Source organism: Esox lucius, chromosome 10, assembly GCF_011004845.1.
Source record: "Esox lucius isolate fEsoLuc1 chromosome 10, fEsoLuc1.pri, whole genome shotgun sequence".
Lineage (NCBI taxonomy): Eukaryota > Metazoa > Chordata > Actinopteri > Esociformes > Esocidae > Esox > Esox lucius.
In genome coordinates this window covers 20,988,305-21,014,875 of record NC_047578.1, presented here as the reverse complement: position 1 = coordinate 21,014,875, position 26,571 = coordinate 20,988,305, and the positions used below count along the sequence as shown (strand labels likewise).

At 43.0% G+C, this 26,571-nt stretch overlaps 1 protein-coding gene across 2 annotated transcripts in view; it reads right to left on the bottom strand.

The window, feature by feature from the left end:
* Positions 1 to 26,571, bottom strand: part of LOC105029761 (glutamate receptor ionotropic, kainate 5) — a 94,409-nt gene that overhangs the window by 27,706 nt on the left and 40,132 nt on the right. The window contains exons 2-9 of one of the 2 annotated variants that reach the window (XM_034294694.1): positions 13,639 to 13,797; positions 12,766 to 12,930; positions 9,341 to 9,438; positions 7,400 to 7,565; positions 3,532 to 3,710; positions 2,826 to 2,879; positions 1,671 to 1,832; positions 550 to 702 (exon numbers count right to left, since the gene is read on the bottom strand). In XM_034294694.1, coding sequence (XP_034150585.1) covers positions 550 to 702; positions 1,671 to 1,832; positions 2,826 to 2,879; positions 3,532 to 3,710; positions 7,400 to 7,565; positions 9,341 to 9,438; positions 12,766 to 12,930; positions 13,639 to 13,747 — 1,086 coding nt within the window. In that variant the 5' untranslated portion in view covers positions 13,748 to 13,797. Of the gene's footprint in view, positions 1 to 549; positions 703 to 1,652; positions 1,833 to 2,825; positions 2,880 to 3,531; positions 3,711 to 7,399; positions 7,566 to 9,340; positions 9,439 to 12,765; positions 12,931 to 13,638; positions 13,798 to 26,571 lie in introns of both variants that reach the window. The other variant, XM_029122863.2, reaches the window with a different exon arrangement.

Genomic DNA, 26,571 nt, shown 5'->3' with positions numbered 1-26,571 from the left:
TTGGGCAAGTGTTGAGACAGTGTTGGGCCAGTGTTGGGAAAGCATTGAAACAGTGTGACTTTGTTAAGACGATGTTGAAACAGTATTGAGACAGTGTTGAAATAATGTTTAGACAGTGTTGAAACAGCATTGAGACAGTGTTGAAATAGTGTTTATACAGTGTTGAAACAGCATTGAGACAGTGTTGAAATAGTGTTTATACAGTGTTGAAACAGCATTGAGAGAGTGTTGAACATTTTGTGAGATCACTGATAGTGTTCGGACAGCTTTGGGCATGGTTTTAGGACCGTGTTAAGACTTTGTTGGGACAACTTTGAGTCAATGTTTGAACAGCAATATGGTTCTCAGCTGTCTTGGTTGTCACAATTCTTTCTGTCCTGTTTACAGTTTTTCATCAGTATTTACTTTGGATTCCATGTCCATATTAATAGAAAAAACTGGAAAAACACAGCCAATGATTTTGTGGAGAAAGACCTATTTCGGCCCATCTGTGTGTTTAAAACAAATATTTGAAAGGGGAGGGAGTCGGGGCAGGGATGGAACAGGTACCATGCGCAGGTAATTCATCAGGCTGGTTCCGTGCTGCCAAATCTGAGGAGAGGTGCAGCTCAGCGGCTTCACTCCGATCTCCTGACTCCTGTTCAGCTCCCGGACCGCCCCCACCACCACGTGCACCGCATCAAACATGAGCGCCGACGACAGCTGGGGGAGGGACGGGAGGGAGAGGGGGGAGGGAGGCGGGGGGGGGGGAGGCCGGGGGGGGGTGAGAAAGAGAAACGTTTATACAAACGTTCAGACGGAGAGAGAAGGAAAGAGGCATGGGAATGAAATAGAAATAGACGGGATAGTTGCACAATGGCAGAGATTGGGGAGACGGAGATGGAGAGAGATACAGGCAGGAAGAGGAAGAGAGAGTGAGAAGTGTTTAGATAGATGGAATGTTACTCAACAAGGTGGCGTTTTCCCTGGTCTTTGCCCAAGCACTGCGATTCAATAGGAACGTTAAGCATTATGGACATATGGCCAGTCATCAGTCAACCTGACAGGTTGTGAAACATGTAGATTGCGCGTGACAGAATGATCTGTGTACTATGACTGGCAGCTTGACAATGTACTGATACAGTCCGTATGTGACCTAGTTTTCTAAAAGTAAATTGGTGGCAATGCGCGTACGCATAACTATACGAGGGAGAATGTATGACAACAAGACAAATTGGACGTCACGTGTCCATACTATAAAATATATCATTATAACTTACAAAATATAGACTAGTCCCAGCATTTCAACGTGCCTTCGTCAGGGTTGAAGAACCAACATACATTTTTAAGAGAATAACTGATCATAGTTGAGAGTAGGGTTAACAGAATATGAGAATACTGATGAGAGAAAAAGAACTTGGCTGACGTACGTGAGTGGTAAGTCGTAGTATATGAGTGAAATGATAAAAGCAGCAGAACGAGAAAGTGTATGAGGACAATGCTATATGAGTATTCATTTCACAGTATGTACACAAGAACAGTAAGACTACTCATTAAACAGTGCAGTAACTTACAAACTTTGTTACATTGATGGAAGCAGAGTATTTGATTGATGGTATATGAGCGAAAAGGTGTGTGGGTAACAGTGATATCGTATGAGTTCAGCAACATACAAGGTGTTTGGTTCTCACCGCAGGGCCGGGGTATGGGCTGAGGTCACAACCCTCCCTCCAGGACAGGTTAAGACTCCTGATGAACTCTAGGTAAAAGGGATGGCTGCTGTTAAGCATGGAGAAACCCACGATGTTTGACTGGTCATCCACCACGTTGTCCAATCGGAGCAGAGGAAAGTCCTGATTGACACAAACGAGAGGAGAGGGGAGCTCAGGAGTTGTTTCAATTACAGTAGGTGAAGGTCCAATAGCAAAATGAGAAATATCTAAATTGACACAAGAAGAAGAGGGCCTTAAGGACTGTTGAACCAGGGGAAAGTCTGGGTTGATACATGAGGGAGGTGTTCATGAATTCATATATTGAAAGATCTGTTGTAACAAGACCATACAGGTGGGTCTGTTGTCATGTTCATTTACCGTCAGGTTTCATCCAGTTTCTATTTTCTTGACATTTTTAAAACTTAGAATTGAGCCAATGTCTTAGGTTGCTGAAAGTGTCATTACAACAAGCACAGGAAAGTGGCATACTGACCAGTTTTCCTTGTGATTTTTTTTTATATATACCGAAGTACTGATTTAATTGTAACAGTGTAACACGATCGTGAGAATGAATTACATATTTTTGAGCATGGGATTAGCTAGCTAGCATCACCATGACAACGCCCACCAGACTGGGGATTTCTATTGGATGAACACTTTCTGCTTAACACGGAAACCGTTTTGGTAGCATTGTCTCGACACGAGGAGGAAGGACAGCCATGGTCCCACTTCATGATATTAGAGTGGCGTTCCAGTCAGCTATGAGAATTGAAGGGTCATGATTTAGAGATTGCTGGGCCCTCTCCAGAATTCAGTGAACAGCCGGTTCGCCCTTGGGGGGTAGGGGGTTGGAAAGCGCACGCCCTTGTAGGTACAACAGTAAAAAATGTCCTGCGCTGTAGAAGGGACGGGAGAAGATGTCGAAATATTAAACAGCCATGTGAGTCACCTCGCACAAGGGCATGCGACCGGATGGGAAATAATGATGACAAACTGCACAGCCCCGTCATGCATTCCAGATGAGATCCGCCACGGTAGCCGTCCATAGGCTGGGCGGCGTGGACCCAGGTTGAGGGGATTGTGGGTAGGGTCAGGAGAGGGAGGAGAGGAGGGTTTTGATTAGTATGCTCTTACCATGGTGGTGAGTATGTACTTGTAAAACGCTGATGTCATCCCCAGCTCCGAAGCCTGACAGGTGAAGAAAGGAGAGAGGGGAGACATTGTCACAGCGTTGATAAATTGAACTGGACCGAGGGTGACACAGTAGCGTTATCATACGTTGTTCAGATAACACCGTTGTTAGTTTCACAGACATGAGCGGGTGTATTACATACACAACTTTGACCACTGCGCAATTGAGATGTACAGTCATGGAAAACCAACATATCTGCTATTTTGACAGTTGATTATGGGATTGTACATGGGGTACACATTAACACCACGTGTAGAACTTAAATAGCTAATGCTGGCCGTGCCTGTAGAATTACGAGCTGAACACTACATCATGCAAAAGCATACATATATAATGTGCCTTCTGGCTATGTAGACTAAATGGTATGGTAATTGATGTACTGCAGAGATTGACATTGAGCTATGCAAGACAAACCGACATATGGATTTCACAAATCATTCAAGATCACTACATAACATATTTGTAAGTAGTGTGTAAGCATTTTCTGAATTTCACAGCTTTGGGGTCAACAGTTGCAAAGTTTGTTTGTGGTCTTTTTGAAGTGCAGTTTGTGGTCTTTTTGAAGTGCAGTTTGTGGTCTTTTTGACTGTTGCCTGGTGAATGTCCTGACGACAGACGTTTAATCGATTCTTTTTCTAAGGTTCTGACCTTTCGGAGTATGATATAGGAGATTGAGGCGTTGGCATCGATGATGATGGTGGCCACTTTGTCGTCTCTGATCTCCTTTAGCAGAGGGGTGGGATCCAAGCTTTCGTCCAGCATCCTAACGGACAGCGTTTCCCGGGAGATGAGAAAGCGTCGCACCAGCTCCTCCAGTCGTAGTAAACCTTTGAGGTTGGAGAAGTAGTATGACACAGTAAGAGGCTGGGTATGGGTTTATGAGCATCATTTAGTAAAACCTCAGCCAAGGTACTGTCCATAGAAATGTATTGCTATTTCAAAGCTCCTTTCGATCACTGCTTCTGTTTAGCTCTATTTCTTTTTATATTAGCCTGTATGGTAACTATAAAACTAGTTGTCCTCACCTAGAATACGATTTTTGGACTGTTCACCGCTCTCCTTCAACTTATTAATAGGACAATCCTCGTCTTTCTCTACAGACGATGTCCAAACTCTAATTCCTCTGGTCACCCTAACAAACAGAGGACATCCTAACGTTGTTAAGGGAACCATGACATGGCCTCTTTCAAATGACTAATTTGTGTTTGCAGGGATCACGCTTAGTGATCTGACAACAATTAAAATGTTACAACCATTATCATCTCAACTCTATAGTCCACAGAATGGCCGGTATCGAACCAGGGCCGTGAACACAGAGCAGGGAAACCATTAACAGTCTGCTAATGTGGCCGAAAGGATAAAAAAGAATATACATATTTTTGCAAGGGATCATTGCATCGAGCGCAGACCAGACCAGACAAGTGGAAAACAATGGGTTCGATAAAGAGGGAGGGCGGCGTGTCTTGTTAACAGAGGCACTGGATGCATGATCACACCTGACCTTGGCCCAGACCTGAGCAGTCGAGTGGGGAGAAAGCCCATCGGCAGAAGGCATAATCCACTCTGGAGGGTAACTGCGCTAATCCACCGTCTGGATTGACTGGACGGCTGCACTCTGTGTGCACGGAACACTGGATGCAGGACTGATGAGTGGGTGATAGAGGGATGCCCTGAGGGTTCTGGACTACCACAATACACTTCAGGGGGTTTGTTGAAGTGAGAGCAGTTTCAGCAAGTGTTTGAGGAGAGGAGCATCACACATTATCCCGCATAAAGGATGCAATCTTTGGCCGGTCGGTGGAATTTCTTATGTGCCGGATCAGTATGGCAATGTACATCATTAACCCAGGTTTAGTAAACATTGGGCCAGCGGCGTCTGAGATATCACAGGAATTGACTAGACTCAAGTCCCTGAGCATGTGTGCCAATTTGAGTGACGGCTATCAAGAGATGGTCCCTTCGGTACCACTTTCAGAAGCTCAGCTGTTTCAAGAGCATTGGCTATACATGGATTCGTATGAAACATATGTGCATAAAACACAGTGTAATACTAAACCAGGTCATCGGTAATGCTCTGCTAAATAAATAATGACGTTGCCTTGAGGAAAAAGTATACTTCGTTGTACAGTCTCTACCTTGGCACAGGTGATACTGTCAAGCACCGCTGCTTTCTAACTGTCCAACTTAGGTTGGGACGTGAGGAGCAGTACTTAAAAAGGAGATTCAGCAATTCTCTGTGAACAATGGGAGTAAATAAAAAAAGCCTATTTATTGTTACAAGTGTGAAAAAACTAATGTTTTGGGCCTTCTTCAGGGTTACACTGAAACAGAGCAAAGGGAAGTATAGAAGTATAATTCAGATTGGTTATAGAACACCCTGTGCACAAGCTCAACCGTTGCTCAGATCAAAGTGCAACCATAATGAGGAAGTGTATTATGGAAATATGGAGATAGGTGCAGAGCTTTGAGTTTCACCACATTGGGAGAGAGGAACATTCAAGGGGCTCCCCATATTATCGAAACCTTTACAGTTAACTTCAAAAGTGGATGGTATCATAAATGAATTAGTGTTTGAATGCTAGTCAGTCATTGAGTATGCTACGCTGGTTCCCACCCGGACTATCAAGCACACAGGTTGATACAAGACGATGTGCAGGGAGCAGAAACTTGAAATAGAAACACCTGGGCTATATCTTGTGGTTTTGAATGGCAGAAGAGTAAATAAAATAAGTGAAATCCCTCAAAATCAAATAACTTAAAATCCAAGTTGGCAGATATCTATAGTAATCAATAGTAATCTTTCACAAGCAAAAATAAGAACTGAATCTTATATTTCCAATAGCCCAAGGGTGACAGGTGTATATTCCCCCAGGTACTCTTTTGTCATTTGAAAACATATTCTTGCTTTTATTTCATTTTGGTATGAGTTATTAACATGGTCTTTAAAAGGTAACTTACAAATGTGTTAGGAAATTTTAGTCATGCAGCGAACGAGAATGTGGATAATTGTTTAATAATGTACTCTGCAACTACCATAGTATATGTAACTACTATGTTGTTACTTCAGGTATTATTGTGTTAATGATATAGAAACTACCAAACTAAATATAACATTATAATAATAAGACTGATTGGCCCAAACCTGTAAATTTGTTTTAGTACAATATTTGATATGAAACCTCAATTTAATTAGAGATATCGTCAGAAAGTAATTACATCAATTGATAGTAAAAGTCACAAGGGGACACAGCTTCTGAATGTCAGAGAGAGCAACCAAAGATACGTCCACATGCTTCAGGATCTCTCCTCCTTCTGGCATTTTTCTACTTGTTTCTTGCAGCAGATTGACTGCATGCATCATTATAAAGCAATTTCAAATGTATAATTATTTAAATAAGTAACAAAATGTATCAAATAAAAAAAGGGCCCATGAAGCCTTGGTGGCCCCTTTCTGTGGTACCCATTTAATCATTTCAACACATTACATTGCAGGGCTTGTTTACATTGCTCTATATTTTCCAAGACATATCAAAGAAGACTCAAGATGCTAGATTGTTTTGTTGTGTACATTTTTAGATATCAATAGCTCTAGACACCACCAGATATCTTGTGGCACAGTTTTGAACTTTTTGAGGACAATTGTGTCGGAACTGTTTCAAGTTTATGTGCAGTGAGCACGCTTATTGCTCGATTTTCCCACGATTGACAGCCTCAATCCTGCGTGGTATGTTTTGAACATGCTGGTGTAAATTCAAACTCTATGTAAATGATTATGCAAACTATGATAAGTCTAGCTAGCATTTTAATCTCTCTCGTAATGTAAACAAGTCCTCAGGTGGCACAGTACTGATTGGCCTCCTGTGATTCATGCGCAGTCATGTAATATGCAACTGTCAATCCATTTCAAAAATCCTTTTTAACCAAGAACAGGCAGAATCTAACTAAATAATATGCGTACTTCAACCTGTTACAATATATATTCTGTTGTATTCTAACTCTAAATAAGGTGTATTCGAGTGTAATACGAGCATGGAAAATGATATTTTCTTCTAAATGAACAAAGGAAACATATGCACAGGCCTAGACGTGTTGCATAGCCATAATCCCCGGCAGCTAGCCAGTTCACAGCACAGCAATATTACTCAAGCCAGGGACCCCATCAAATGGGTTTAGCAACAGACAAAGCTGTATACTGCTTCATAAAATAAGCAACAGCAATTTAGACAAATTCCAGGATTTTTCTCTAATCCTGGAATACTTTATATAATTTCACATGCAGAGTTAAATGTTTTTTTCTGTGTTTTTGGTACATTGAGGATATATATATCTAAATCTCCAAGAATAGTAAATGCCTGCCACCTTAAGGCTCTGCTTCTGTATAGAGGTAAAGGAAATATTGTAGGTAGAATATCGTGGAGCTGAACACCCACACTTGGCCTTGGCACAGATGAGGGAAGTGGGGAGGTATCGTACTGAAAGCAAGGAAGTTATAAAGCACTCAGAGGTGAACACTCACACTCTGCCTTGGCACAGATGAGGCTGGTGGTGGGGTAGCTGAATGAGCGGAGGATGGCCCCTATTGCCAGGCTCAGGTCCTCGTTGCTGGGGTACAGGCTGACCGAGGCGAAGCGGAGGTATGGGAGTTTGGGTGTCTCTTCTGGGCCTATTTTCACATGAGGGATCTGAGACCATAAGGAACATATGGTATTATTAACACGTTTTAGCCATTATGAAGTTCACATTCAAGGGAAGTTGTTCTTTTTTATGTGAACAACTCATAAAGGATGGTTTATTGATATTATATGATATCATACTCAGAATGGTAAAGAAAGGGAGAGGGAAGGCTTTTGAGCTTGAATCCTGCATAAGTAATATCATGCTTGATTCATCACATTGTGATGTTCAACCCAATGGAAGTGTGCCAAAACTGAACATTCTTCAACACTTGCATTGCACCCAAAAAGAACCCCAAGGCAAACCAGTTAGCTATTTGTGTTCTCTGGCCAGGGCGAGATTATAAACACTATTTGACTTAACCTAAGGGCCATGTCTGAAACGTTTCATCCCTGGGATGGAAATGCTAGCCCCGTGTCGAAATTGAGTCTAATGTCAGAATGCCTGAAGAGATTTCCATTGGGTTGAATCGGTTAAATGATTGACAGCGTTCATGTATTATATCATTAGAGTCCGCCCCATCGCAGATTTAGACGAGGGAGAGATGTATAGAGATCGTAATCTAACCATGAAATGAAATGTGTGATGAAAGATGTGCCTCATTATCGCAGCTAGTGAATGAAGGAGTATAAAGCAGGTCAATTGCCTGCGCGACAGAAGTGTGAGCATGCAGGTTCAAACTGAATGAACCATAGTTAACTCATTACAGAGTTCACTGAACTATGACAGAGCAAGAGGGAACGAGGGAGCGGGAGATAGCAGAAGGCACATTTTCTGAAAGCGACGCTGGCTGTCCCAACATGAACTGCTTCCACATTTCCTCTCTCTCACATCCGCTGACCCAAAAGGACTCAAAAAAGTATATGCCATTTAACAGTTTTTTTTTTTTCATCCAAAACAACTTACAGTGCCCTTCTGAATTATTGGCTCCTTTAGTAAAAAAAAAATAAGCACACAAAAAAGGCTATTAGGAAATGTCATTGTTTTTTATCAGCTCAATCTTTATCCTCTATTTTCTTTTCTTCTCCAAGTTCATCTGAGCCATTAAGAATTCTTAACAGGTTTCTGTTCCACTGGTATAAATATGACACAAATGCCAAACTCCCAATGTTAACTAGCTGTTTAGACATCTTACAAGAAAGCCTCTACTCTCATACAGACAAATGTCAGTGCTCGGAGTCTGCTGAACATCACCGGTACTTTGATCAGAATCCTGTTCTGCGGTCAGATGTCTTGTCTATACAGCGTTTGATATATACGTCAACTCATTTATAGCCCAGTGAAACTGGAAGTTATGGATGTCAACATAAGATTTCTGAATAGCTGAAAAAAACACCAAAAAACTTAAATGGAAAGATACTCCTATTAGATTTGGTTCACAAGAATTCCCAGGGGTGCCAATAATTGGGACACATCCCAGTCATTTAGCAGACACTTATCCAAACAGATTAACGCTTGATGTTATTGCTGTTTTTTCTTTCAAGCTTCGAGCAATTAAACAACAATGTCATTTCTGAAATCACATTTTTCTTCTTTTTCTTTGCTTATCTTAAGAAGGCACGTCATTACTGAGGGCACTGCACATTGTGGAGCACGCAAACCCTGTTTTGTATGGATGAACCCAGCGGGATAGGTATAAACAAAATGGTTGAAACCTATTCAGTCCTTTCAATGATCTGTAATCGTCCAGTAAGCATACAAAGGCGTGCTGTGGTGGTTGGGAGTATGGGGAGACAGTATGTGTAGCAGGATGAGTTTGAGTTGGAGGACGTCACTACCTCACCTCTTTCTCCCCACAAATGTGACTGACAGTTGAGCCTGAGGCGGGACTGGAGGCGGGGCCAATCACAGCTACCACCCCTTTCGGTAATATCTGACACACTGTGACAGAGGAGAGATAAACAAGAGAGGGAGAGAAAGAAAAGGTGAAAGAGAGAGATAGAGGGTCAAGGAGGGAAGGAAAGGTAAGTGAGCGAGAGAAGATGGACAGACTTCTTCTAAAAGACAGAAGAGTCTTGGACCGGGTCCAGTTCTTTCTCCGTCCTGCTCTTGGATGATATACTGTATCAAATTAAGAGTCAATGCCAGACAATTTTGATTAATTGCAGCCATAACAGCAATCTCAATCCACGCTCTGTCTAGTGGAGATTAGTGTTCTAATTCTGTCCAGAAAAAAAAATGTTTCAGCTCTGCCAGATCCGAGACAGATCATCACTTTGTGTGTGTGTGTGTCTGTGTGTGTGTGTCTCTGTGAGTGTGTCTCTGTGTGTGCGCACGTGCATGGTCGTAGATCACTCACTGCTTAGAGAGCAAACGTTAACACACCCACTACCATATTGCCTCCCATTGTGATGGTGGGAGTACAAAAAGCTACACCTAGTGAAAAATAATGATCTTGCACACACGCTTAGCTCGCTCGAGCGAGTCGCCCTTCTCCGAGACAATAACTTACGTTGGTGGGTGTAACTCGTGTGATAAGTATCCTTGCCGGCGAGAAGACTTAAGTTATAGATTACGCTGAGTCTTAAGCTCAGAGGACTAACACAGTCTTGTGGTTAAAAGAAAAGGTATACCCAAACCCACATCTGCTTAACTTAAGGAGAAAGCGGGAAAGTGCTTGAATGAAAGACTTGAAAATCCCAAAACATTTGTTACTCCTGGACAAAATAAAGAGTAATCTTGAGTAAAGCAGTTCTCTTTGCGGTGTGTCTGAACTGTTGGCACAAATCACAATTGAATACATTGATCGACAATGTCAATATATTGATCGATGATGTGGCATCATAAGATCCACCAGGGACATGCAGAAGAGGACATTCCACCATCTAGAACCCGGCTCCCCTCGTGGTTGCATCCTAGGTTCTGACCTTTGGAGGGAGTTTTTACTAGCCACTGTGTTTCAACATCTCTTTGGAGGGAGTTTTTACTAGCCACTGTGTTTCAACATCTCTTTTGAGGGAGTTTTTACTAGCCACTGTGTTTCAACATCTCTTTGGAAGGAGTTTTTACTAGCCACTGTGTTTCAACATCTCTTTGGAGAGAGTTTTTACTAGCCACTGTGTTTCAACATCTCTTTGGAGGGAGTTTTTACTAGCCACTGTGTTTCAACATCTCTTTGGAGGGAGTTTTTACTAGCCACTGTGTTTCAACATCTCTTTGGAGGGAGTTTTTACTAGCCACTGTGTTTCAACATCTCTTTGGAGGGAGTTTTTACTAGCCACTGTGTTTCAACATCTCTTTTGAGGGAGTTTTTACTAGCCACTGTGTTTCAACATCTCTTTTGAGGGAGTTTTTACTAGCCACTGTGTTTCAACATCTCTTTTGAGGGAGTTTTTACTAGCCACTGTGTTTCAACATCTCTTTGGAGGGAGTTTTTACTAGCCACTGTGTTTCAACATCTCTTTGGAGGGAGTTTTTACTAGCCACTGTGTTTCAACATCTCTTTGGAGGGAGTTTTTACTAGCCACTGTGTTTCAACATCTCTTTGGAGTTAGTGATAGTGATCGGTATGAGCACTTTGTTACAACTGCTGATATTAAAATGGCTTTACAAAATAAATGTAACTGGTTGAGTTTGCCTTGCAGCAGTCTATTGGTATTCATGTTTGAAAAATGTCCATCACACAGAAAAACATTCAGCGAAACCAGCCCAATTTAAAAGAGAACAGAATACATGTTTGTGTTTTTTTTAAACACAAACATGGTATAATTCAAACAACATTTGGGTTCATTTTATTTTTGGTGTGCCGCGATACACCGGTATTTATGACAACCATGGTATTTAAAAAATAAAATATTGATATCATGTTAATAATACATGTATGATAATATTGTATTCACTAGGCAAAATTACGTTGTATTTTTCCAAAAACCCTTCTCGGTTTTTCGATGCCTTATTCATGTCACCTATAGACAAATTAAGACAAACTAGGAGTCTGGGCCTATACACTGGTGCAGAAATAAACTCATTAGCCCAACTAGAACTCCCAGGCGAGATCTGCAAAAATGCAGCATTTTTGTAGCATATTCACTTGGAGAAAAGGACATTGTATTTTTTCCAAAAACTCCTCTCGGTATTTCTATGGCTTATTCATGTCCCCTGTGGACAAACGATGCTTGTGCATAAATTAGACTGGACCTATGCGCTGGCGTTTGAATAAAAGTAAAGATGCGCCGTTTTCATAGATTATTCACTCGGTCATTTTTTTTCTTATTTTTCCAAAAACCCCTCTTGGTGTTAGGCCTTGTGGATCTTTTGTTTATCAGTTCATCTGGTTGCCTTTTCACTCTCCATTAAATGTAATTGTTCCTTTTGGACACTTAAATATTTTTGGTATTATATCGTTATCGTGAATTCTTTTGGCCACGATAATCGTGTAGTGAAAATCTTATCTGGTGACAGCCCTCATTTTATTTTGATATCAAATGAGTTGACTCAGTAGCTCGGCCTTAGTAATTCCAAGGTTATAGGGGTTGTATTAGGGTTGTATCATGGACACAACTTTTCCATTATTCTGGGGAGCCACCAGTAAAAGTAAATGTAATTTCTGTTCATTCTTTTTATTTTAAACACTGAAAATTTCTTTTTTGTCATATATTTACACATTTCAATGTCATATATGTAACTCATCACATTTGAAATCCCATAATTGACAATCAAAAGTAGGATATATATTATTCATACATCACAGCACTGAGATGTGCATAATCTGGAGGAATTCATACACAGGTGTAAGCCTCTGAAGTGTCAGGTTTCAAGCTCAACATGTCAACAATACAACAGCACAGATGAACCAGGATGACATTCACTCTCAAGGGTGGCCAAAAAAAGTTAAGCCATGCTGCGACAAAGCCATGCCTCCAGTCTTCTGATATCATATCTCAGTAACTCACCATTAATAACCCAGCACTCAGCATCAATAAACCAACAGTTTGTAAAGAAAACAACCCAGGAGTTGGGTCATCTAAATGACCCAGCTCTGTGGGCTTATATTCATGCAGTCCCAAAGATATTTTTATTAATGCACCTATCTTTTAATAACCGCATTTTATGCTATTTAGCAGGTGCTATTATCCAGTGTGATTTACAGTAGTGAGTGCATACATCTTTACTGGACCCTGTGGGTATTGCTAATTTGAACTCTTTTTGAAACCTATTGGTGATTCTGGTTCCATTATGGTAATACTGGTTTCTACTGATTATACTCACTGGTATCGGTGGTCTCGTACTGGGAGTCCTTCTGCAGCTCAAAGATGTCCACCTCAACACGGGCTCTGGAAGGGCCTTCAAACAGACTGTTAATGTTCTCCCTGGCCAGAGCCAGCGCCAGCCTTTCCCCCCTCCCACACACTGCCTGGTCGTCCAAAATGGCCGCTGGGGGGATAAATAGAAGGATGGACAAGATAAATGAGCATGGAAACCAGACACGGGGGGCGGGTGAATTCAAATCCCCTGTTCTGTTTTGTCCCCCCTTTCAAAAGGAATCTGATCTATGTTCCAATAAAGCTGACCTTTTGACTAGCGTTTAACCACTCCGCAGAATGGATTAACAGGGGTGAGTCACAGAAAAGGACATGGAATTGAGCCAGGTTTAAGGAAAGATTGGGGGGGGGGGCTGCACTGGGGGATGGTGTCTGCGCTGTCTGACATTTTGGATGAGTTCTGAATGATTGTCACATTGGCGACATCAACGAGACGCACACAAGCAAATGAGTTAACCAATTAGTGGACCAACCTATTGGCGCTGCCAATTATCATCGCGTCCTTATGGTAATGGCCCTTGTTTACGCTACAATTACAGAGAGTAGAGGTGTAGAGAAGGGCACCGACCGCCCCTGAATCAAGCCTTATCTTATGAATCTTCAATTAGCCTAGAGTAAATATAACCAGGGACACAGGAGATTGTTTCATAAAATGTATTGCCCAGCAGCGTACAGTACTGCATCATGGAACATGGCCAACTCAAGTTCCTTTCATCACAGAAGCAGGAAATATTACAACAGTGGGTAAAGACTGATGACTAAACAGCCTTGTCAGAGTTGTCAGACCAGTCGGCCATCGGAGCGTGTTCCCCCGTCTCACCCATTCTGACGGAGGAGAGCGCAGGAGCCTGGGTGAAAGAGAGCGGGGCCATGGTCAGCAACAGGATAAGGAAGTAAATCGACAGCAGCAGCGCTGGCAGAGCCGGCATCTTCCACTGCTCCTCATGGAGAATGGTCTTCTGGCTGCCTGGTCCACCACCTACTGGACGGGAGGTCTCATTACAACATAGAATATACAACCACATTTTATACAGTATCTCACAAAAGTGAGTACACCCCTCACATTTTTGCAAATATTTGATTATACCTTTTCATGTGACAACACTGAAGAAATGACACTTTCCTACAATGTAAAGTAGTGAGTGTACAGCTTGTATAACAGCGTAAATTTGCTGTCCTCTCAGATTAACACAACACACACCCATTAATGTCTAAACCGCTGGTAACGAAAGTGCGTTCACCCCTAAGTGAAAATACTCGGCTGTATGACATCATGTAGGAAAATGATTGGCTACAAGACGTGAAACATGACTGACTAGGGGTGAGTGTTTTTCAGAGGAAATGAGGGAGAACAGAAACAAAATGTTCACATACACGTACAAACTCGGATGGCTACAAAGTGTGTAACTAAGATGAAAAGGAGAAAGAGAGCATGAGTAAAGGCAGTTTGTGTGTGTGTGTGTGTGAGAGAGAGAGAGAGAGAGACAGAGTTTTAGGTGTAGAAAAAAAGATAATTAAATAAAGAGGCAATACAAAATGAGTCAAAATCTTCAAAGCAGATTAGAGCTACAGTTGTGTGATTTGGAGGTGCCAGCATAACGGTACCCATGGGGTTTGCCATATCGAATAACTCCATCACATCCCATACCTTCTGTACTCTGGACAGTCAGTTATTTTTGTCAAATGTCTGATTCGTTACCCCTTTTAATAAATGTTTATCTGTCCAGCCAGTAATGCCTTCCTGCATGCATTTAAATTGGATTCCAAATGGAATTTAAATAGAGAGAGTTGAGTAGGACAGGCTGACAAAGCAGGAGACTGGAGAGCGCGGGACAGTGAGAGATGAGTGGTATTAGATAAAGAAAGGCGAATTGAGTTGATACTGTGTTATAAGCAGAGAGCACACTCGAGAGAGATGTTCTGAGTGACAGAACATTTTGGAGGAACAGACAGGGTAGAAATTGTAGAAGAGAAATGGATGTCTGTGATTGCTACATCCATTTTCTTTTCAAATAAATTATACGTAATACCCATTGATCCTTGAAGAATATAAATAAAAACCAAAAAGTATTGTAAACACATGGTTAATTATTGTTTAAATATTTTGTAATCATTATTGTTTATGATTTTATTAAATGTCCAATTATAGAGTATTAACAATTGTTGTATTGTGTATTGTTGTGTTATATGGTCTATTAGAATGTATTTGTATTATAATGTATTATTTTATTATATGGTGTATTTAAATGTATTATTACTGTTATTTGAGAAGGTTTACATGCCTAGCAGGTTTACAACTCTCACCTCTCATCAGTGGTTTACTAAATCAAGGGTGAGGTCTCTATCTTGATATCATTTGTACTGCAGATTGCCCCTTTAATTCAAGAGGAGTTTACACATTATTTATCTTCCCAGAAATAAATTGCAGTTTTCTTATCATGAACATATCTTAGAATCAGAGAGCTTGTAAAAAAAATATGTAACTGAAAAACACGTCCAGAAAGAAGAGGTTAAAAAGTTTAAATAAATTCCCACAAACTTAGCTTCTCTCAGTCTTTCAAGTAAAAAGCCATACTGTACACTGCCATAAGCTACTTTTAAGCTACTGTGATGAAAGATAGCCCCACAAATACTCCACGTTACAAAGGAAAATTCTACAAAGGGAAGATCCGGATCAACTGTTGGTAATGGGACTTAATACCGTGGCTAAATATAGGATATTAACATTACATCCCTCAGGGATAAGACGGTTGTGTTTTGCTTAGCCGGCATCATGGAGCTGTCTAGCTGACTCAAACGCTATAATGACATGATAATCCTTTCATTTAGCCCGAGACACAAAACATATTTCTCCCTACAAACAGCAGGATACTTTCAACACAGACACCCGCTCTTCCTGAATGTGCTTTCTACCATCGCCACAAACTGCAAACGAAAATGACAGTGAGCTAAATGGATTTGGAATGGGTAGTAAATGTTATGAATGGAGGAAACTACATTGACGACTCTAATTACCGTTTGGACGTCTGGGTATATTCTTGATATGTAGGTGTATGCTGTGGTCTTTTTTCTGATACAAAAGGTGAGGAAATACCAACTGGACGCTAAACTGTTTGGAAACGCCATGCATGGTTCAACAAACCGTTGTTCCAGTTTTGACATCGACTGTGTAAACAGTAGCTTGTATCGTGTATGGTTCATGAATAAACGTTATCAACAAACGCAGCGTGCCTCTACATTCTTACGGCTGTTCATTTCAGCTTGATTATTGTAGAAGGTATGTTTCTCTACCTTGATCCTTGCTGAACCACTCAATCGTGAGTTTGGAGGATGGGACGGATGGTGGGTGAGTAGGGAACTGCTGCTACAGTCTGAAGGTGAGGGCTGACCTCTGTGCCCTGACTGTGCTGAGCGGCAGAGAAGCAGATGAGCGGGGAACGAGCGAGAGTACGGTGTCAGCAGAGAACGAATGAAATAGGGACGAGAGGTAGAAAGGTAGGCGCGGGAGTGTGGACGTATTAAATATGGGCTGGAGGGTAAGTGCAATGGAAAATGCGAGCGCAGAGTATACAAAGTCATACAAACGTGTCAGCTTTTGAAGAAAGAATGGAAATACAAATCGCAGTCCAACTTCACCAAGGTTAAACATGTAAGGGCTCTAAGGTTTGAACGTAACACAACCTTGACTGAATCTGTCAGGAAATTTTAAGAGCACGACCTTGGCTAAAGAGGACAGAGAGCCTGCAAGTTGCAAGTGGGTCAAATGTTATGGTAAAACAGTAAATACAGACTACACTTCCATGAATGTAACAAAAGATTTAACAAGAAAATAATAATAAAACGTTCAAAGTGACAAATGATAGGTACATTCAACAGAAGCTTGGCCAAAAAAGACAGCAATAGCTGTGAACTGTAAGTGGACTGTCCGCCTCACAGAACAGAGGAGAGACTCTTTCATTAAGGTGACACTACTAAGCTAGTCATAACATTGTAGATGCTAATAGAGACTCACAATTTGCTGACCTAAGATTTGCTATTGCTAATGCATATTATTTCCCTAATACATATTTATTAAGCACTCATTAAGAATTTATAACCCCCTCTCCCCAAAACACACATACAACACACCTATAAGTTCTGAATTCATATCTGGTCAAGCCTTCAGTCTTTCACTGTCAGTGGAGAGACAAATGACAATGTCACACCCCTTAGGGCCTACACCATATCTATCACTGCTATAAAAAGTAGATGCCATGCTAAGTCTAATACGAGTTAATCAAAGGGCTGCTCAGATTAAACAAAATGGCCCCTAAGCTATGACAGGTACTTCTGCTCTATGGAGTTACGCTCAAGTGTAAGTGACAGAGAGCATTTGTTAAATGAGCATCTCTCTCTCTCTCCCTCTTTCTCTTTCTCTCTCTCTCTCTCTCTTTCTCTCTACCTTCACCTCACTCTGTCCTTCTTGGTGGAAGATTGAATAGGACAGCGCTCTTGTAATTGGTTGATGTAAGAGGAAGTGGGATCGAGACATGTTTCAGGAAAGCAGGGAGCTCCTAGCTAGCAGTTGGGTCCCTGTGTGGATACAAGCGTCATTGTTGTTTTCATAGCCGCATGCCTTATGAAAGCTGCTCTACATGAAATATTTACATTGAGAGTTAATTAGCCGAGCTGGGAATGACTCCTCTGGAGTCGCTAAGGACACAGTTCCTCTTAATTACCTCGATCACTGCGAAAACACAGGAAACGAGCGGGAATGCCGGGGTTGTCCCTGTAGTGACCGAGCCGGTCCATATGCCACCAGCAGCTTACTCCGCCAGCTTTGCCATGCTCTCACAAAGCTCCTCGACAGATACGTGGAGGAAATGTTTTTCAGTCAGGAACTCTGTATGCAGTGTGTATGTACTACTTAGCACATACAAAACCTTATACTATAGGACTATACAGTCAAGAGTGCCAGCCTAAATATTATGGTTTAGGATTAAGGGTTTTGTTAGGATACCCATTAGCTATTGACAACAGCAGCAGCCACGCATCCTGGGGTCCACAACTTGTCAACTCAAATAATAACTGTAAATACCGCAGGGAAGAGAATACGAAAATGTTACAATTTCACACGAGCTGCCTCAGTAAATTGCATATCCTCTGAGAGGCTGAGCAAGAGGAAAACATTTCCCTCAAGCTTTGTTACCTGTGCGTGTGTCAAATCCTATTCATTACAGGCTGGCGTTTGATGAAAACGTACCCAATGTCATCTTCCCCCACCTCCAAGGCCCCCTACCATCATTCCCACAAATCTTATCCCATCTCTGCTCCGCATCCAAAGAAAGAAGGGGACGCGGGAAAGATTTACGGGAGGTAAATGAAAAAGCTAAGGGTATTCCGCCTCCCACATAGCAATAATGTCCTCCCTTTGCTTTCTGTCAGAATGTAATTTTCCAAAATGGTCAGATCTGGACACTAAATGCCAAGTCTGCCATTAATCACCGTCTGTGGTTATGACACATACACACCTTCGCAGGGATTACACCGTGGTGGATAGCTGAGCAAAATAAAGGTTTACTGGGCAGTACGCATTTACTGAAAACAAACCCCATGCTGCCTTTCCTATCTCCCCCTCACTCCTCTCTCCCCTTTCCTCACTCTCTCAGTGTTTCAGCTATCTTGAAATGACCTATTAAGGAAAATCACAGTCTGTTTGATATGGTGTGGTATCAATATTTAATGTTTACTGTAGACAGGAAATGTAGACGTTGGGCTCCTTGTGTAACGTCCTACAGAGCTGGGAGGATTTGGTGGCCAGGATGTGTAATGAAAGAGAGATTCATCAAAACAAAGAGGTGGCTTAACATGGAGGGATGGGAGATGGTGAGCGGGAGGGATGGATGGATGGATGAAGGGAGGAGAGACAGGAAGTGAGAGAGGTCTAGGGAAGGATTTATTTGAAGCCCGTGGTGATTTGTGACCATTAAATTCAAATCAAATCAGAGTTAATTGGTGGCGTACACAGCTTAGCTTTAGCAGATGTTATAGCGGGTGAAGCAAAGTGCTGGTGTTGCTTGTGTTGCTTGTGTTGCTACCTCTGCGCAGTACAATGTCAGGCAATCAAATACATTTAAAAAAATCAGGACGTAACAGAACCAAGCCTGTTTACAATACATAACAACACTATTAAAAAACACAAATAGCTATCACTGCATATCACTGCATATACTTTATAAAACGGATGGATTGCCACTAAAAATATATTCAGAATGATAAACAAAGGCCTGTGTTGCCTCTGAAGCCATGGAGACGATGCTGTGATTAATGTGCAGGCAAAGAGCAAACAGCAAGCTGCAGATTAACTTGCTGCAGTAATGGTCCAAGTTACAAAGTGACCCAGTGACTCATGTTTAGAGCTCAATGTGAAGAAAACCATCAGCTTGTTCTTCACAAAGAGGGCAACTGATGATCTTGGGGAAGATGTCTATGTGTCCAGAGAGAAGCTTTAAATGAATATGATCTAAAGTACCTTGCCATCATACTCAACTCCAATCGCTGTTTTAAAAAGCAGATGAAAAAGGTAACTCAAATAATGAAATTCAATCCGTCAAATGTTCTATACATACATAATTGTCAGACTGCAGATACAAATGTACTTCAATGCAATGATACTCCCCTACCTGAAGCTGTTCAGCTAGATACTGTCACATCTGTCACCCCACTACTGCAACGAGCACAGTCCTTTCGGTTCCCAGCGCCCCACGCCCCGTACCGCAGTTTCCCAGTTGCCACGATCGTCGTCTCCTGTTTATTTAGTGTACCTGTTACGTTCGTTTTCCTCCACTATTTTAGGTACACCTCGGTCACAGATTCATTGTTGAGTATTGTTTCGGTCACAACCCAGGTCACTCTCTGTCTCAGTTGTTTATCCCGTTGCCTAGTCGTTATATCACTCCAAGGAGTGTTTTGTGTTCACTGGAGTATTTGTTTATTAAAACCTTTCTTTGAGCACTTGCATCCTGAGCCTGCAGCGTTATTCGTTACAGAATACTCAACCGTGAACATGGATGCAGCCGAAGAAGCCGATCTACCCTTGATCCTGCGTCAACAAGGACGGCTGTTGGAACGCCACCAGAGCCAGATGGATCAGTTAGCCCAAGCTAAAGATTTACTCATGAAGGGACAACCCAACCCTACCCCACCCGGCGAACCCCAAGGCCGAACCACAGCACAGAACAGTGCCAGAGACCACCCGGACCATCAAGAACGGGTAGGCCCGTTGGCTCTACCAGAGAGGTACAATGGATCCCCAGAGACTTGTAGGGAGTTTCTGTTACAGTGCTCCCTATACCTTAACCAGGAAGGGTGCGTCGTACCCCTCTGGAGCAGCACAAGTAGCCTTCGTGATCTTGTTGCTCACAGGTAGGGCACTAGAGTGGGCAACCGCCGTGTGGGAACGGGAGGGAGAGGAGACCCGCTATTACTAGCTGTTCCTGGAGCAGTTCCGACGGGTTTTTAACCACCCCCTGGAGGGCGAGGAGACGGGCGAGACGCTGTTGAAATGTGTGCAGGGCGACTGTACCGCAGCTGATTACTCCATAAAGTTCCGCACATTGGCGGCAAGCAGTGGGTGGAACAACAAGGCGCTCCTCACAGTTAATCGAAAGGGCTTGCGTGAGGAGTTACAGTCAGAACTGGCCGGTTTTAGATGACGCACTGTCTCTCGACCAACTGATAGCCCTGTCCATATGCTTGGATCATATGCACCGGGAGCAAAGACACCCCCGCACAAGAAGGGTAATAATGTCCCAATCCGACTTCCCAGAGCCCATTTGGGCAGGCTTTACGTAACCGAACAGGAGAGGAAGCGACGTCTCCAGGCCGGAGCATGTCTCTACTGTGGCAGGGAGGGTCACTTCAAGAACCAATGCAACCTGCTACCCTCCCAATGATCTGGTTTGGCTGTAAGTAATCCTTCATGTCTTATCTTAGCCCAGTCGATCCAACTACCGGTTACAATTGCTTGGAAGGGTAACGTGCATTCAGCGCTCGCCATGGTGGATTCGGGATCAGAGATAAATTTCATCAGTGAGGAGTTAGCCCACACAACCATGCGAGAGGCTGTTGTGCCTAGCGGCGTTGGATGGACGCCCGTTGGGGACCGGGAGGGTAACTAGACGCACAGAGGTGGTCCAACTCATAATGGGCAGGTGTCATACGGATGAATTGTGTTTTTTTCTCATTCACTCTCCTGTTCACCAGATTATCCTGGGGGTGCCCTGGCTTAAGGAACACTATCCAGCGATTGGAGGGAACAGACCGTGCGTAAGTGGTCACCGAACTGTCACCAGACCTGTCTAACTACCACCGTGGGGTCTACCACAATCGTGAGGCCGGCTCAGATGGTTCCCATCCCTCCTCAATATCTGGATGTGAGGGAGGTCTTTTGTGAGAAAAGGGCTACCGAACTTCCCCCCCACCGCTCAGGGGATTGAGCAATCAACAGTTTGGCTGGAGCGTCACCAACCCGTTCCAGTATCCACCCACTGTCGCTCCAGGAGACGGAGGTGATGGAGCATTACGTAGAGGAGACTTTGGAGCAGGGTTTTATCCGTCCCTCTACCTCCCCAGCATCTGCAGTTTTTAATTTTTTTGTGGGAAACTTGACGGTAGTTTGAGGCCTAGCATAGATTACCATGGTTTGAACGGCGTTGTAGTGAAGTACCGCTACCCACTACCACTGGTGCCTGCGGCTTTGGAACAGTTATGGGAGGCGAAGTTCTTAACAAAATTAGACCTGCGCAGTGCATACAATCTGATCAGGGTGAGGGCCACTCACACAACATCTGGCCACTACGAGGACCTGGTCATGCCGTTCGGCCTAGCAAATGCATCCTATTTTTTCCAGGCTTTCGTCAACAAGGTGCTTCGGGACATGTTAAACCAATTTGTGATGGCCTATATAGATGACATCCTCATCTTTTCCCCTACATTTGAATTTCATGTCCAGCAAGTTAGACAGGTCTTATGTTGGTTGGAAAAGTGCAAGTTCCATGAGCGCACCATCTCGTTTCTTGGTTACGTGATTAGTCGCGACGGTGTTTGCATGCAGGAGGGCAAGGTGCAGGCGGTACTGCGCTGGCCCCAACCATCCATGGTGAAGGATCTGCAGAGTTTTTTAAGTTTGGCGAATTTCTACCGCATTTTTATTCACTCTTTCCGTACCGTGGCGGCTCCCCTGACAAGTCTCATCCAGGGGGCTTTCTGACGCCTTCCCTGGAATCCGCCTGCTGAAAGGGCGTTTGCAGAACTAAAAAGGAGATTCACAGAGGCTCCTGTTTTATACCACCCAGACCCGACTATCCCTTTTGTAGTGGAGGTAGACGTCTCTGAGTCTGGAGTAGGGGCTATCCTCTCTCAGCGCCAGGGTTCTCCAGCTAAATTGCGCCCGTGCGCCTTTTTCTTGCGTCAACTCACCCAAGCGGAACGAAACTACGATGTCGGGAACAGAGAACTGCTAGCCATCAATCTGGTGCTAGAGGAGTGGAGGCACTGGCTCGAGGGGGCACTCTGCCTGTTCCAGGTTTTAACAGACCATCGAAATATGGAGTACCTCGGGAGGGCGCAACGGCTCAATCCACGGCAGGCGAGATGGGCCCTGTTCTTTACTCGTTTCCAGTTTACCGTTACTTACCGTCCGGGCACCAAGAACGTCAAGGCGGATGCGCTGTCCCGAATTAACGACAGAGAACCTTGTGTGCCGATAACAGACTCGATTTTATCCCCCACCTGTATTGTGGCGCCCATTCGTTGGGACATTGACCAAAAAATTAGGGAGGAAGGGAGGCAAGATCCGCCCTCGGAGGGTTGCCCGAACAACAAGACCAATGTGCGACTCTGGCGTCAGGTCATCCGAGCACCGCGCGCACGCAACAACACCTGCCCGCTGGCACCCTGGTCCCACGTTTCCGTGGATTTTGTTACTGACCTCCCGAAGTCAGACGGTAATGCCACGGTGATGGTTGTGGTGGATAGGTTTTCTAAAGCTTGTTGGTTTATACCACTGCTGATCGCGGATTTCCACAGACGTCGGCCAGATCGCCCGGGCACACGTCCGCAGGGTCGGCCCAGCACGCCATCTCAGGAGGCATCTGGAGATGCTCCTCAAGGGTGCGCTCTGTCACGCGTGTCACCCCAGCACCGCAACGAGCACAGTCCTCCGGTTACCAGCGCACCGCCCCCCCGTACCGCAGTTTCCCAGTTGCCACGATCGTCGTCTCCTGTTTATTGTGTGCACCTGTTACGTTTGTTTTCCTCCACTATTTTAGGTACACCTCTGTCACGGATTTATTGTTGAGTATTATTTCGGTCAGAACCCAGGTCACTCTCTGTCTCAGTTGTTTATCCCGTTGCCTGGTCGTTATATTGCTCCAAGGAGTGTTTTGTGTTCGCTGGAGTATTTGTTTATTAAAACCTTTCTTTGAGCACTTGCATCCTGAGCCTGCAGCGTTATTCGTTACAGATGCACCCAGGCTTGCTTCTACATTAAAACCCATTCATCAAGGTGTTTGACGAAAAGCCCAGTAGCCTAAAACATTAGTTCCTGAGGTGGGGAATACATTGCCTTTGGAAAACATTCAAACCCTTTCACTTTCTCATGTAGTTAAGTCAGGGCCGGATTATGGACCGGGCAAATATGGCCAGGGGGCCTCTGACCATTAGATGTTGGGTAAAATTATCAGACTCAGGTCCCCCCCGCTCCACCTCAACTCTTACCAGACCAGTTGAGGTGGGGACCGGGGGACCCCTTGGTCCTGCCACAATCAATACCAGGCATGAGGTAGGTATTTCCATGAATGTGAGCCAATATTAATAATCAATAACATATATACATACATATATATAATTTTCACAACATTTAGGCTATAATGATGCTTCAGATGATGATTTGAAATAATTAGTAAACACCAGGAAAATGTTGCAGAAATTATGCAGGAAGGAAAATTGTAGTCCACTTTTATATTTAAAAAACAAAAGGGAAATATACGGGACAAAGTCTAAGTAATTTCAAAATTTTCCATAATCAACTTGAAAATCAAAGTTGACAAGAAGTGATTTTACATGGGGGGGCGATCGTGTGAGTTGGGGGTATGTGGGGTGGGGGGGGGGGGTTTGGACAGTTTCTTCCATTCTTCCTCGAAGTTCCTGAGAAGTTCTGTCAGATTGGTGAACTGCAATCTTCAGGTGTCCCACAGATGTTCATTAGGGTTCAAGTCCAGTCTTTGGCTGGGCCACTCAAGGACATTCACAGACTTGGCCTATAGCCACTCCAGCATCAGGGCTGTGTGCTTTGGGTTGTTATCATGCTGAAAGATCTTCACACGCGTCTGAGCTCCTGTGTTTTCTGGATCAGGTTTTCTTCAAGGACATCTCTATATTGTGTAGCTTATCACCCTTCCCTAAATCCTGACCAGACCAGAGAATCTTAATCCTCATGCTCTCAGGGTCCATTAAGTGACATTTGACAAACTCCAGGCAGCATGTCATACAGTATGCCTTTTTACTTAGGAGAGGCATCTGTCTATCCACTACTATAACCTGATTGATGCAGTGCTACAGATATGGTTGTCCTTCAGGTAGGTTGTCCCATCTCTGCATATGAAGGGCATGTCCCTGACCAAGGCCATTTTTGCCGGGTTCCTTAGTTTCGCCAGCTCTAGAGTCTTTGTGATTCTAAACTTCACAATGACCTATGCCTTGACAAAATTCTATATTGGAGGTCTACGGAGAGTTCCTGGACTTCATGGCTTGGTTTTTGTTCTGAAATGCACTGTAATGTATGGGATCTTTAATACATCTATATCCAATCCATATAAATTGCCACAGATAGACTCCAAATTCTAAAAAGGTGATCAAAGAATGCATCTGAGAATGCATCTGAGCTCAACTTTGTAGTATCACCGCAAAGTTCCTGAATATGTACATATTTCAGATTATAATTTTTTATAAATCTGCAAACATTTCTTAAACTGTAATAATTAGGGACTGTGTGTAGAAAGTTAATTTGATCAACTGTAAATTTTGTCCATAACCCAAAAAGATCTGGAGAAAGTGAAAGGGTCTGAATATTTTATGAATATGTGTACAATATGTGTCTGTCACTATACACAGACACATATTGTATTCAAGATCCTAGCCCTGAACTAGAATCAAGCTCAATTAAGATATTTTTTTACAGCTTGATTTTTTTGTCCGGGACCTCCCTTAGTCTTTGACCATGAACGCTCAGTGGGAATTCATTTTTAATCCTGGACTAGGCTTAATCTGTGTACAGGAAACCGTCCCTCAGTGTTTGTATCAAACAGAAAAGGCAGCTTTCTTTGTCAGGAAAACAATGCCTTTAGAAACAAGTAACTGCATCACTCACAGAGCGATTATAGTTTACGGCTTTGGTCAAGGGCAACAAGACACATTTTCTTATCAAATTGGCCAGGGGATTCAATCTAGCAACTTTTCGGTTTCTGGGATAATGCTCCTAACTGGTAAGAACCTTGAGCATAGGCCTGTCTGGTTTAACTTTGCTGTATAGCAGGCTATGAATGCACATTATAGCAGCCTTTAAAATGTTGCAACTTGTCCATTACAAAGTAAAATACCTCATGTCCGTAGGCCAAATTATGATGCCCCTAAAATAAGGGCCAGGACACAAATTACCTGTAGTTAATCTGCCCAGGATTCTTGGCTGCAATGTATGGTATTAAGGTACAGTATGATGCCAAAACCCGAATGGAGGTGCACACTGTTGATGCCAAAACAGAAAATGCTAAATTGATGGGGACACATCAATTATACCCCTGCGATTTATGCAGGCAAAATTCAAAAGCTGTGCTATAGTACGTACAGTAATTTCAAGTTCGAAAATGTGTATGGTGATGTCAACACAAAATGTAATGTGCCATTGTTTTCTTTGCCTGCCTAATTTGTTCCATTTCAAAAACATATGGGTAAACCAATAAGGATATCCTCTACTTAATGACAAATGTAGATAGATCCCAATTTGTTTCGACAGACGGTTTGCTGTAATGGTTACTAGTGAATATCCAGTGAATAATGCATTCCATTAAGTACCAGGATATTTTTGCCTAAAACCTGGTTGCCTCTGTCAGGACATTGAAACTTGGCTGTGGATGGACCTTTCAACAAGACAATGACCCCAAACAACCACCAAAATCAACACAGAAATGGTTGCGGGACCACAAAATCAATGCTTTATAATGGCCATCTCTGGACTGGATCCAATTGTAAACCTGTGGTCTGAATTCAAGAGGGCAGACACAAGCACAAACCAAAGACCTGAAATGTGCTAAATGGAGGGGTGGTCCAAGATCCATCCAAAAGTGTGCACCAACCATATTGGACTTTACAGGAAGAGGCTAAGTGTTATCCACTCCAGAGGAGGCTTCACAAAATATCCATTGTTGAGGTGCCAATAATTTTGAAAGCTGTTAAAATATCATACCACTAATTGAAATGGTTGGTGTGTGAGTTAAAGTGTGTTGAAATAAAAGCCCCCAACCGCTATTGTGCCCCGACAGCTAGTGGGGGCCCCCAAATAAAATGTTGCTTAAGGCCCTCAAAAGGCTGGAGCTGGGCCTGTGTGTATATTTGCGCACATGTCGGCATACATGTATATTCATGTTAGTGTGGTAAGGTTGCCGACAGCACCAGCTTTATTAATGAGGTGAGGTCCTCAGATACATACTAAACACCC